Source organism: Danio rerio, chromosome 10, assembly GCF_052040795.2.
Source record: "Danio rerio strain M-AB ecotype USA chromosome 10, GRCz13ab, whole genome shotgun sequence".
NCBI lineage: Eukaryota > Metazoa > Chordata > Actinopteri > Cypriniformes > Danionidae > Danio > Danio rerio.
Window position 1 is genome coordinate 38321569 of NC_141030.1, and position 14712 is coordinate 38336280.

Below are 14712 nucleotides of genomic sequence, written 5' to 3' on the forward strand. Positions count from 1 at the left end.
CGGCTTCTCCTTTTTCGCGCTTCACTCTCACGTGTGACTGTTTCTGTCAGAAGCACTTCCATAATCACGTGCACGTTATTATCATCAGCTCAAGAAGTTCATTGTTTTTAATTTGAAAAAAGCACTCGCTTGTAAACAACTATGTGGCACAGGGTAGATTCTGCTCTTCTTCTTGGCTTTGTGGCTGTTTATAAAGATGACGACAAGGTTAGTTTGAGCTCTGGTCGACCTTGGCTCATTATTATATGTATATATTATTACGAAGTAATGTCTCGACTGTGTGTTTAAATATGGCGCTTCCTTTGTTTTCACTCTTCTAGCTTGTGCATGCGCTAGTAACGTACATCTGTAACCAATAGCATTCAGCTGCTCGTCTCACTCCGCCTTTTGGTACCCTTTTGTTGTGCTAGGTACCCTTCCGAAAGGGTTGTTTGGTACGATTCACTTTTTCGGACCTTTTGACAATGTAAACGGCAATAAAAGTGTACCGAACCGTACCATACTAGGCCGTTAGATTTTTTAAAGGAGAGGTGGCATAAGGGGTTTGGCTGAAACTGGATCTGAGTTGCAAAGCTGTAACCAATCAGGATGAAGCAGTGACAGGATTGGTTGCAGTAGTGGGACAGCAGTAGGCGGGACAAGCAAGTGAACTGGGGAGGCAGAAAGAAAACCACAATGTGACACAAAAGCAAGTCATAAATGAATACGTGGTGGCACATAACACTGTCGCTTTAAATTCAAATGAGATTGTGCTCTTTTCAAAAAGGGGGGAGCTACAAATGCCTATGCATCAGCATAGTAGCAGATTCAAAAACAGGACTAGCGTTATATCTCTTTGAAAATGTCAAAAAAAAAAAGGATCTCAAAAGAAGTCTACAGCATTAATATGTGCATTCTAAAATGCCCAATAATAATCCTCTTAGTCAATGACATAATCTTCAGCATGTAAAAAGTCCAATGGCTGACGGCTGCTTCTCACTCAGGGCTTGTTAGAGCCATATCTATTATGCAAATTGTAAAATATTATGTATAGTTATTGTTATATGTTTATTGCATTTACACTGTCTACAATCAAAATAATGTTTAAATTATTACTGCATGCTTTAATTATACCTTTGCTTATTGATGACTGATCACGTCATATCCTTGTTGTAAAGAGAGGAAGAGACGGAGTGATACAGTTTTTGACCGTTGTTCCATATTGTATCGTTATATAAAGAAAAGGATTGTTCCTGCTTTGAAGAACAAATAAACACAAGAAAAGAATATAACGACTTGGATGAGTTCGTCGCGTCAGACTGGTTACTTAAAAGGATCATATTTCCAGCTTGGATAATGGAGTGCCATTATTGGGCTGTTTATGCGAATGAGGGAGAGATCATAACTAATGGGCTTTTAGAATATGCATTTGAATAATGTTTAGTGAAAACATGGTCTAATCGTCCTGTTTTTGCCCCATGCAGATCTTAACAGAACAAGTTTGCACTCAGGTGGTGCACAAGCCGCATCCAGAACCCGATTCCACGGTCAAGATCCAAAACCCCAGTATGTGTTTATTGATCAATTCATTTCTCATTATTGTAGCAAATCAAATTCAGCACCCTTCATGTCCTAACACTCGCTTTCTCTCTCTCCCTCTCTCTCTCTCTCTCTTTCTCTCTCTCTCTCTCTCTCTCTCTCTCTCTCTCTCTGTCTTGTCTTTTTAAATCTGTCAGTGATTTTGAAGGTTGTGGCGACGTTGCTTAAAAGCTCCTCTCCCAGTGCTGAGCTGATGGAAGTACGGCGTCTCTTCCTGTCCGACATGATCAAACTCTTTAGCAACAGCCGAGAGAACAGACGGTGAGCCCTTCGCACACATTAGCACAGCTTAAATGGCTGTGATTTAGTATAAAAACAACGCATTAATGCTCAGTACATGTCAAACAGTCTTGTAAGGTGCAATATACAGTACAGTACAATATAGTCTACACAGCATCATCTTTTAATATCAATCTGTCTGAAAATCCTGTATCAAACTGTAGATTAAAAGATCAGTAATTTCTCCTGTCAAGACCCCTTTAAAGCCCAATAGTAAACCACCTAACTTAGATTATGACTGAGCGTAGTTCATAATTTATTTGCAATCAATAATTCATGATATTTCCATTTTTTTCTTATTCAATTTGAAAAATGATTATTCATTATTTACTCGTCCTTCACTTAATCCAAACCGGTTTGAGTAGGACGTAATAAAAATGTTCAGCTATTGACTTCCATGTTTTTTTGTGGATGTCAATGGCAAACATTCTTCAAAATATCTTCTTTTGTGTTCAACTGAAGATATGCATTCATAAAAGAGGACATTTAATTTTTTGGGTGAACTGTCCCTTTAAAACTGTGACACAGACAATACAGTTGAAGTCAAAATCATTCGCCCTCCTGTGTTTTTTTTTTTTTTTTTTCAAATATTTTCACATTATTTCCTATGATATTTTTTTCTGGAGAAAGCCTTATTTGTTTTATTTTAGCTAGAATAAAAGCAGGAGTCTGTTCTTCCTACATTACTCAATTAGCTGGATTTGATAATTTACGATTTTACACGATCCAGGGTCGTTTCGTAGCAGCAGGTCTGGAAGCTTAAACTTATATGTATAGCTAGTATTATTCTATTGTATATATGTATGGTTATTATGTAACCAATCAGGATAAAGCAGTGACGGGATTGGTTGCAGTAGTGAAAAGTGAAACAGTCAACCAGGGAGAGCAGTAGGCGGGACAAACAATGAAGTAACTGGTAGAACAAGAAACTAGTTATTATTTAACCATATATAATATAAACAAAACTTATGAAATTTGCACTTTGAAAATATAAGTAATATATAAATATAAGTAATAAGGGTGTTCTCTCCAAGGGAGAATGTTTATTATAATGGCATTTTTAGATAAAAATGTGTACTTTTTTAAGGTACCGACCCAGCTTTAGCACAATTTATGAAAATAGACCTGCCCAACATTCTCATTCTTTGACACGTTTTGACAGCTAATATGACGGTGATTTGATGCTTTGCAAAAGTTTCCGACACCTTTACCAATATTAAAATGCTTTTTTTGATGCTAAATAATTTAACTCATAATCCTTACGCCGATTAAGAAACTTGAATAGGCCTACTACAATACTGTAACTAAAAAATAAAATGAATAAAAACTATAATAATTAAATAAATTGCTAAATTAAAGTGAAAAGCATGCAGCCCCCAACACATGTGGAAAGTTATTGCGTATTATATTTAACAAACCGTTATTGAATATATTAAATTAAAAATATCTTGTCAAATATTAATAACCGTCATCATGGCAAAGCAATCAGTTATTAAAAATGAGTTATTAAAACTATTATGTTTAGAAATATGTGGAAACAAATCTTCTTTTCAAACAGAAATTGGGGAAAAAATATACAGCAGGGCTAATAATTCAGGAGGGCTAATAATTCTGACTTCAACTCTTTATATAAATACCCAACAAAATTCCAATTGCAAACACAAAAGCCATGCAAATTCCCTTTTTTGTATATTATAACGTTTCCTCAGAAAGCCAAGCATATACACTACAATGTTTTTGCACATGCATGCTGTATGCAAACATCAAAAGCATTTAGCGTCTCCCTCTCAGTAGGAAACACGCTCCGTCCAATTAAATCAATTAGCGTCATAATTAATGCATTAACAAATGAAGATTTGAAGTGGCATTCTGGCTGCATTGTTCCCTTTTATGGACTCCTGGAGAGGCTAAACCTGACCTGTTGCACTTAGGTTAGCGTTATGTGCTCATTAACAAGCTTGGTGTGTGTGTTTGTGTGTGCGTGCGTGCAAGTGTTTCTGTCTGTTCTTGTTTTTATATCCTGATGGGGACTTAAACCTGAACACACACAGACTTACGGGGACTTGGGTGAACATGCTAATGAAGAATAAAGTGTTTTAAAAATGTAAAAAATGCAGAATGCCTCCTGTATGGTTTAGGGTTTGGGTAGGAGGACAGAATGTACAGCTTTTACAGTATAAAATCACTATTTCTAGGGGTTGTCCTCACAATGTTATCAAACCGTGTATGTGTGTGTGTGTCCTAAACAAGCTCACGGCGCACCATCCTGCACCCAGGCCCACTTAGTCAGCTGCTGCCATGGTTACAACTGCATACCAAAATCACAATGCATATTTTAGCAGTGGTGAAGTGGGACTGCTTGCTTCTGTATTCCAAAACCAGCCCAGCATTCAGACGTGTTGAAAATCTGAGATGAGTTCCAGCATTCATAAACAGCTCGCTTCTTAACACTTGCTTTTTTTTTGTGTGTGTGTGTAATTCTGATCAGAGCTTGATTTACGTCTGATTTGTGAGGGATTGCAGGGTCATTACTTAAGTCAGTGGTTCTCAAACTGTGGTGGCATACTTCCAGTGGTACACGGAGGAAATCACTGAGTAATGAATGAAAAAATGTATACAATTTTAATCATTACTTATAATGTTTACTTTAGTGCATCGCGTCATCAGCTATTAAAAATCAATTCAGTTGGCACAGAACTAGAGAAAGAGGTGTGTGGTGCTTGCAGAGCAGATACGGGCTAGAGCAGTGGTCCCCAACCCTTGTGCCACAGACCGGCACCAGTCTATAGATCAATTGGTACCGGGCCGTACGAAAAATCAATAATTATTTCCGTTTTATTTATTATCCGAGTTTGAACGATCATTTGTTTAGAAAAATCATTTATTTTGAAAAATGACCGTATTGTATTGTTACATCTTGGTCACTAGAGTGGCAAAATTTAACCCCCAGGCTAGTAAAAGGAGTAAGAACTGCAGCACGATGCACTTGCGTATTCCAGGTGTCCCCAGTTGAAAACGTCTTAACTTTTCAGAATGCCGCTCCATGAGACAAGAACCAACTGATCAGCTTCATATTTTGTGTGGAATATAATTCTGTTGAATGAATATGACTCGTTTTTGAACTGTGCAGTGCTGTAGCTGCTTAATTTGGCCAACTACGCTACTTTATTTCAACACTGGTCATTATGGTGGTACATAGAGTGGCAATTTTTTTTTCTGAGGTGGTACCTGATGAAAAAAGTTTGAGAACCGCTGACTTAAATGAATTAAACATGGACATAATTAGGTGATGTGAGATAGCTTATAACAGTTCAGGTATTAAAATGTGTTCAAATGGATGTTTTCCTAGTACTGGGTTGCGGCTGGAGGAGCATCCGGTGTGTAAAGCATATGCCGGAATCATTGGTGGTTCATTCCACTGTGTCGATTCCTGATAAATAAGTAACTAAGCCGAAGGAAAATGAATGAATAAATTAATGAAATGGGTGTTGATTCTTGCATTTTGTAATACATTACATTTAGCAGTGTTATTAAACTGTGACTCATTGGACAAAAAAAATGTCCAAGCCACCCTTTGCATGTCAATAAAGTGGAAAAAATTAAGAGAAAAGTAACGAAAATCCAAACTGAAATCAAAGCAAAGATTTGAGAATTTATTGTATTGTCAAGAATACGTGTTACAGTACATATGGAACTTACATTTTGATAACTACCATAGAAATGTCAGTGTTTAAACCCTAATAAAAAACAATTGTATCTCAGTAATTCTTATTTAAATGTCTGTAACAGAAATGAGGTTCATGTTTTATACTGCTTACTGTTGTTTTTCTTATTGTGAAAGAATGGTTATCACCACTTTAACTAAAATTAACCCCCTAAAAAAGCAGTACATCTCAGAAAAAATATCACTTTGGATGTATAATTGTTATTTGGATTATTAGATGAGAGCCTAATTAACAAATGTTTGTGAAAACCTCAAATTTACCCCCAAACAAGTAGTACATCTGTCAAAAAACAGACAAATAAGGTCATTTTAGATGCGTAATTAATATTTGGAGCATTTGATTGATTACACACAAAAAAAGTAGGAAATATATTAAAAAACATTCCAAAAATATCAATTTAGATGTGCAATTGATATTTGGAGCAATTGGATCATTAGATGAGGATTTAATGAACAATTTTTTGTGGAAACCTCAAATTTGCCTCCCAAAAAAGCAGTTCATCTCTCAAAAACAGACAAAAAAGATCATCTTAAATGTGTAATTGATGTTTGGATCATTACATGAGAGCTTAATTAACAATTTTTTTGTGAAAACCTCAGATTTACACCCCCAAAAAAGCAATTCATCTCTTAAACAACATGCAAAAAAAAACATCATTTTAGATGTGCAATTGATATTTAGAACATTTGAATCATTAGACAAGAGCTTAATTCAATTATTTTTGTGAAAACCTCAAATTAACCCCTCCAAAAAAAGCTACACATCTCTCAAAACAGACAAAAAAGATTACTTTAGATGTGTAACTGATATTTGGAGCATTAGATGAGAGCTTAATGAACAATTTTTGTGAAAACCTTAAATTTACTCCCCAAAAAGCAGTACATCTTAAAAAAAATACCATTTTAGATGTTTAATTGATATTTGGAGCATTTAATTCATTAGATGTGGGTTTAGTTAACTAATGTTTGTGAAAACCTCAAATTTACTCCCAAAAACCTAGTACATCTCTCAAAAAACAGACAAAAAAGATCATTTTAGATGTGCAGTTGATATTTAGAACATTTGAATCATTAGACAAGAGCTTAATTAAATTATTTTTGTGAAAACCTCAAATTAACCCCTCCAAAAAAGCAACACATCTCTCAAAACAGACAAAAAAAGATTACTTTAGATGTGTAACTGATATTTGGAGCATTAGATGAGAGCTTTATGAACAAATCTTTGTGAAAACCGTAAATTTACTCCGCAAAAAGCAGTACATCTGAAAAAACAGACAAACAAAGATCATTTTAGATTTTTAATTGATATTTGGAGCATTTGATTCATTAGATGGGGGTTTAGTTAACTAATGTTTGTGAAAACCTCAAATTAACCCCCAAAAATGTAGTACATCTCTCAAAAAAACAGACAAAAAAAGATAATTTTAGATGTGCAATTGATATTTAGAGCATTTGGATCATTAGATAAGGGCTTATTGAACTTTTTTTTTATTAAAAACCTCAAATTTACCCACAAAAACGTTTTACATCTCTCAAAAAAACGAAGAAAAAGATCATTTTAGATGTTTAATTGATATTAGGAGCATTTGAATGCTTAATAAACTAAGCTTAATAAACTAAGCTTGTGAAAACCTCACATTTTTCCATATTAGATGTGTTTGACTTGTTTTGCCTGTAGCTTGTAATTAGCCTGTGCAGATTCCCACTCAGTTTGCCAACAGGGGTCACAAACATGACTGTCTTGTAACAGTGACATGGGGCAGGGTGCCAGGGGGATTTAAGCCCCTGCTCTTTTATTCTGTAATAACGTCTCCTTTCATTAATATTTAGTGCCCCCTTTGATTCAAACACGACCCAGGGGAGAATAATTTCTCCAAAAGGAGACCCCCAGACCTTGATTTTTGCTCCTTTGCATAAACATTCAACGCTTTTACCTCAGTTAATTCTGCTTGAGTGAATAATTAGTCGTTAGTCTATCCAAATTGGCATCATGGTGTCATTGTAATTTGTCTGTGTGTGTGTGTAGGTGTCTGCTGCAGTGTTCGGTGTGGCAGGACTGGATGTTCTCTCTGGGCTACATTAACCCAAAGAACCCGGAGGAGCAGAAGATCACCGAAATGGTCTACAACATATTCCGTATCCTGCTCTACCACGCCATCAAGTACGAGTGGGGAGGCTGGCGCGTGTGGGTGGACACACTCTCCATCGCCCACTCCAAGGTTAGAGCAAGCCAATCTGCAGCTCTTAGCCCATTTTCTTTGGTATATTTAGTTTTGTAAGCTCGCATTCAATGGTTGTAATGCATTTCTTGTCTGTGGAGGAGGATGGAACGGTTGTTATTTTTACCGTCTGCATTAAAACACTATGGCCTGCCTTCAGGTCATGTTAACTGGAATATTCTTCTGATTTCAGTTAAGCACAGATCAGCTGCTTTTGCTGATTTGATTAAGAGTTGAAATGATCTGATTGACTCCATCTAGTGCTATGTTTACATGACAACAATGTAGCCAATAAGGGACAAGTTTTTCCTTTCAATTTTAAAAGAAGTTGCACATTTACATGGCAATGTTTTTAAAATGATCCACATTTTTTTTTAAATTAGAAAATTCAAAAATCATACAAATACAAGAAAACATCAACAAATAACAAATACAAAGCAACAAAACAAAAACAAAACAAAAACAACAACAATATAGTCAGGTACTGGTATGTGCGTGAGTGTGTGTGTGTGTGTGTGTGTGTGTGTGTGCGTGCGTGCGTGCGTGCGTGCGTGCGTGCGTGCGTGCGTGCGTGCGTGCGTGCGTGTGCGTGCGCGTGCGCGTGCGCGTGAGTGTGCGTGTGCGTGCGTGCGTGCGTGCGTGCGTGCGTGCGTGCGTGCGTGCGTGCGTGCGTGTGTGTGTGTGTGTGCGTGTGTGTGTGTGTGTGTGTGTGTGTGTGTGTGCATGTAAATGTAACTTGGTGGACAGGTCAGAGTACATACATTAGGAACAATAACAGTCAATGAATGAAGCAAGTGTCACAGATATAAATAAAACATATAGAAAGAAACCAGTCAGAGGTAGGGAGTAACAACAATGCTTATTAATGTATAATAGTAAATATGACAGTAAAAAGAGAGAAAGGACAACAGTAATAACTGACAACAATAATAATAAATCACAAGTGCTACACCAACTACTACTACAGAAAGTTACTTATATTACAACTACTACTGCTTTTACTACAGCCACTACCACGACTACTACTACTAAAGTGTCTACTTATACTGATACTACTACAACGACTACCACTACTGATACTACTATAGCGTTTGCTATAACTAATACAACGTCTACTGCTACTACTACTACTACTACCACAATCACTTCTACTACATCTACATCAGCAACATCTACTACTGATATTACTACACCAACAACGACTACTCCTACTACTGTAACAACCACACCTTTACTGCCTCTGCTACTACTATACCAATGACATCTACTACTACATGAACTACTACTTCAATAATCTCCATAACAATTACTCAATAACAATAATTCAGTAACAATCGATACTATTACAATGACTACTACTACAACTACTACTACTACTACTACTATTACTACCGCTACAACTACAACAACTGCAACCTTAATAATGATAATGGTATAAATACTTGTAATAATGATAATGAACAGATAACAGGACAAGTCAGAACAGTAATAATAATATTGATAACAAAAAGTGAAAGTGATACCATTTATGACAAAGGTGTCGAGGTGAGGGGAGGAAAATGATCCGCATTTACACATCTGTTAAAATGACCGAAAATGCTGTATGACATTTGCCAGGCCAGTAATAGGTGTCGTCACATTGTTTACATGTAACATGTAAACAATGTGACTCGTAAATGTAAACAGTACCTGTAGGGTAGTGATGACATGCTGTGTCTATGTATAGTTTGCCATACAGTGTCTTTAAAGGCTGATTTTTACCTATAGTATGCGTCAAGCGCACACTTATGGTCCAGCGCAGCATTCATGCAGTCACATACCCCTCGCCGTGGCTGATGCCGACGCTGAGACACACCTCTCAAAAATGTAACCACACGTTGCAATGACACGTAGCGAAAGCTCTGTGATTGGTCACCTTGGGATCGGTGATGAGTTCGGGCAGCATGAAGAGTCGCGAGTCCTGTGAGATCCAGATGTAAACTTTTGTTTTGTGTTTACCTCATTAAAGTTTTAATTGAAGTTGTTGCACATCCACAGTTCTAACCTCTAAATGAGCGAGTTTTAGCTTCATGTACATTAGGTTAGCGTTCAGAAAAAAGTGAAGAAAGTCGACATTAAAAGCCTACTTCCAGATAGCATTTTGAAAGTGTTATTGCAGAGCAACGCAAACAGCACGCAGAAATATAAATGCACAGCTACGCGCGAGGCATGCCCTGTGGGTCGATCACTTGACACAGAAGTATAAATCAGATACGTCTCCACTCACAGTTGTAATGTGAAGTAAATCCCCACACTTTTAATGATTAAGTGTTCGTAAACACTTGAGCAACAACAACACTACCAAATATAATTTTCTGGTGTTTACATGAACATGACAATGGCGGCATGTTCAGAAACTTCCACTTAAAAGATTAATGATTTTTTCAGTTGCAAAAATGCTGCTATCATGTAAACGAACAGGCAAAACGCATAAAAAGTTTCCCACTTTTGGCTAAAAACATTGTTGTGCAGGGTTCATACAGTCATGAAAAACCTGAAAAGGTCATGGAATTTTTGAGATAGCGTTTTCCAGGCCTGGAAAAGTTTTGAAAAAAACAGAAAAATCCACAAAATTTTGGAAAAGTCATGGAAATTTGTTTAACAAATATCTGTGTTCTTGAATATACAGTTGAATTATTAGTCCCCTGTTCATTTTTCCCCCAATTGTTTCCCCCAAGAAAAGGTTTTTGCAAACTGCAAAGGCAAAATTAAGTTTTGGGAAATAAAAATTGAAATTTGCAAACAAAAAAGAACTGCAAACAAAAATTAAGCAGAGCAAAAAAAGTTAAATATTTGCTATATCAAAAAAAACTTCATATATACAGTATGTATTTGCCTAAAAAATTTTATAGCATTGCTTTTACAAAACTCGCCCAGTCAATTGCAGTGCTCATTTTAATTAGCTTTTTAGTCAACCGTGAATTTGTGATGCGGTTTTCACTTTGCACCTAACGCCTGCTGTAAACGCCCAAGTTCCTCTGACTCCGCCCCCTTGTCAAATCAGTGCCACAAAATGAAACACGTAGAAACGTGAAGTGCAAAGTGAAAACAGTATCACAAACTCACGCTTGACTAAAAAGGTCATTTAAAACTGAGCATTACAATTGACTGGGTGGGTTTTGTAAAGGCAACCCTATAAAAATGTTTTGCAAATATATATATGAAGTTTTTTTTTTCTTGTTTTTTGAAATTGCAAATATTTTTGAAAAAAAATTTTTTGCACTGTTTAATTTTTGTTTGCAGATTTTTTTTTTTTTTTTTTTTTTTGGCAATTTTCATTTTTATTTCCCAAAACTTAATGTTCACTTTGCAGTTCTTTATTTTTCTTAGCAAAATTAATTTTTATTTCTTACAAATAAATTTTTGGAGATTTGCATTTATTTACTTTTTTTTGCATTTATTTATCTTTTTTTTGCACAATACTTTATTTTTTGTTTACAAAACTTTCTTTTATTTTGCAAGTATAAATGTCCCTAGATTAAGTATAATATTGAGAAGAACAATTGCCAGTAAAGTCACTAAAGTTACCCATTCTGCTTTCCGCTGTCTTACGCTATCTGTTAAACTTTTCGTTTAATAGATTGGGACATCATAACTTTTATTAATATGTCTATTATTATATTGGAGTATTTTCATAGCAATTTTCAAACCACCCCTTCAATATATACAACAGCAAACAAAAAGAAGGAGCTGTGAGTGCATATACTCTGGGGTAGAATGTCTGAGTGCATCACTTACATCAGGTTTCCATTTTTTCTTGTGCTTGAATGCTGAAATGGCCCTCCTATGGAATGTCAGTCACTGACATGGCCCCCGCCAATTTGAGACCCCTACTTTAAAGTCTTGGAAAAGTCAGGGAAGTTTTTTTTGTAAAATTGTGTATAACCTAAGGGTGCAGATGATAAAAAGTAGACCAAGACTAATGTAGATTCACACTACAACCCTTGATCTTGACCCCTTTAGGTGACCTACGAGGCACATAAGGAGTACCTGGCAAAGATGTATGAGGAATACCAACGGCAAGAAGAGGAGAACATCAAGAAGGGGAAGAAAGGCTCCGTCAGCACAATATCCGGCCTGTCTGCTCAACCCACCTCAGTCAATGGAAACCTGGAGATCCGCGAGATTGACGACACATCTCAGACACAGACACCAGAGAGCGAAGTGGACTACGGAGAGAACGCAGACTCTCGAATCCTACTAGCCGAAGCCAAAGGTCCAGAAAGCGAAGCCGAAAGTTCAGCCACAGGGGTTCGTGTAGAAGTCCACGACCTGCTGGTGGACATAAAAGCAGAGAAGGTGGAGGCCACTGAGGTTAAATTAGATGATCTGGATCTGTCCCCGGAGGTACTCGGAGGAGGAGGAGGGATGGAGAACGGCCCCCTGGTGGAAGTAGACTCTCTTTTAGACAGCGCCTACTGTGCTGCAGTTCACAAGCTCAACGGGAGCCTTGTCCCCAAAGAGGAGGAAAGTGTCGTGGTGGGTTTGACTGAAGATGACGGGAACATGGGTCCTCTAATAACCCTCGCAGATGAGAAGGACAGTGTTCCCAGCAACAATGGCTTCCTGTTCCCAAAGGTGGATGAGAAGCTGCTTCCCTCGTTGGCGTCGACGGAGCCTCTGGTGCTGCCCAGTCCCGATCAACCCCCTTGCTCTACAACGCCACACACTTCAAGTGCCAGTGACGATCTCAGTCTGCTGGCCCACATGACATCTTGTGGTTCAGACCTGGTGCAAACCCCAAGTGGCCTAGAGGATGATGGGTTTAAGTTGCAGAGCTCCTTGGCAGACATCAGCACGCTGGCAGAGGCTGAGGCTCAAGCTGCGGCCCGGACAGCAGAGTGCTTAGAGCAGGAGTCTGGGGACGCCAGGGCTGGAAAGAGCTCAGGGGACGCAGCCAGCACCACTTCAGACACCGAGAGATCTGATGATGGAAAAGACAAAGAAATGAAGAAGATTCAGACCACGGCCACCACACAGGTGCGAATCACTTATTATCTCATTGATTGATTCTATTCTTCCTTTGGTTTGCTGATCAATGGTGATACTTGGTTATGTGTTGGTTATCTACTAGTTGTCCCTTTACTGTCTTGGTTAACACTAGGTTATGTACTTGTTATCCCTTTACTGTGTTGGTTAACATTACGTTATGTACTATTTATCCCTTTACTCTCTTGGTTAACACAAGATTATTCACTAGTTAGCTCTTTGCTGTCTTGGTTAGCATTAAGTTATGTACTAGTTTTCTCTTTACTGTCTTGGTTAACACTAAGTTATTTACTAGTTATCCCTTTATTGTCTTGGTTAACATTAGATTATGTACTAGTTGTCCCTTTACTGTCTTGGTTAACATTAGGTTATGTACTAGTTAGCTCTTTACTGTCTTGGTTAACATTAGGTTATGTACTAGGTAGCTCTTTAATGTTTTGGTTAACACTAGGTCATGTACTTGTTATCCCTTTACTGTCTTGGTTAACATTAGGTTTTGTACTAGTTAGCTCTTTACTGTCTTGGTTAACATTAGGTTATGTACTAGTTAGCTCTTTAATGTTTTGGTTAACATGTAGTTATGTACTAGTTATCCCTTTACTGTCTTGGTTAACACTAGGTTATTTACTAGTTATCCCTTTACTGTCTTGGTTAACATTAGGTTATGTACTAGTTAGCTCTTTAATGTTTTGGTTAACATTAGGTTATGTACTAGTTGTCCCTTTACTGTCTTGGTTAACATGAGGTTATGTACTAGTTAGCTCTTTACTGTTTTGGTTAACATTAGGTTACGTATACTAGTTATCCCTTTACTGTCTTGGTTAACATGAGGTTATGTACTAGTTGTCCGTTTACTCTATTGGTTAACTTTAGGTTATGTACTAGTTATCCCTTTACTGTCTTGGTTAACATGTACTAGTTATCCCTTTACTGTAATGGTTAACATTAGGTCATGTACTAGTTAGCTCTTTACTGTCTTGGTTAACATTATGTTATGTACGAGTTAGCTCCTTACTGTCTTGGTTAACACTAGGTTATGTACTAGTTATCCCTTTACTGTCTTGGTTAACATGATGTTATGTACTAGTAATCCCTTTACTGTCTTGGTTAACACTAGGTTGTTTACTAGTTATCCCTTTACTGTCTTGGTTAACATTAGGTTATGTACAAGTTAGCTCTTTACTGTTTTGGTTAACATTAGGTTACGTATACTAGTTATCCCTTTACTGTCTTGGTTAACATGAGGTTATGTACTAGTTGTCCGTTTACTCTATTGGTTAACTCTAGGTTATGTACTAGTTACCTTTTTACTGTTTTGGTTAACATTAGGTTACGTACTAGTTATCCCTTTACTGTCTTGGTTAACATGTACTAGTTATCCCTTTATTGTCTTGGTTAACATTAGGTTATGTACTAGTTGTCCCTTTACTGTAATGGTTAACATTAGGTTTTGTACTAGTTATCCTTTTACTGTCTTGGTTAACATGTACTAGTTACCCCATTATTGTCTTGGTTAACATTAGGTTATGTACTAGTTGTCCCTTTACTGTAATGGTTAACATTAGGTCATGTACTAGTTAGCTCTTTACTGTCTTGGTTAACATTATGTTATGTACAAGTTAGCTCTTTACTGTCTTGGTTAACACTAGGTTATGTACTAGTTGTCCCTTTACTGTCTTGGTTAACATTAGGTTATGTAATAGTTGTCCCTTTACTGTTTTATTTAACATTAGGTTATATACTAGTTATCTCTTTACTGTCTTGGTTAACATACTAGTCATCTCTTTGCTGTCTTGGTTAAAACTAGATTATGTACTAGTTATATCTTTACTGCCTTGGTTAACATTAGGTTATGTACTTGTTAACCTATTGTTTACTTAAACA

General features: G+C 36.9%; 2 protein-coding genes across 51 annotated transcripts in view; one reads left to right on the forward strand and one right to left on the reverse strand.

Moving 5' to 3' along the window:
* LOC147842141 (uncharacterized) overlaps window positions 1-14712 on the reverse strand; it is a 1078568-nt gene that overhangs the window by 878723 nt on the left and 185133 nt on the right. The window lies entirely within an intron of this gene.
* Window positions 1-14712, forward strand: part of nbeaa (neurobeachin a) — a 320618-nt gene that overhangs the window by 230959 nt on the left and 74947 nt on the right. For all 50 annotated transcript variants that reach the window (XR_015500347.1, XR_015500348.1, XR_015500350.1 and 47 more), the window contains 4 exon segments: window positions 1464-1545; window positions 1716-1839; window positions 7608-7800; window positions 11803-12819. Coding sequence is in view for 46 of the 50 variants with exons in the window: in XM_087269435.1 (XP_087125561.1) it covers window positions 1464-1545; window positions 1716-1839; window positions 7608-7800; window positions 11803-12819 (1416 nt within the window). In the remaining 4 variants the exon portion in view is untranslated.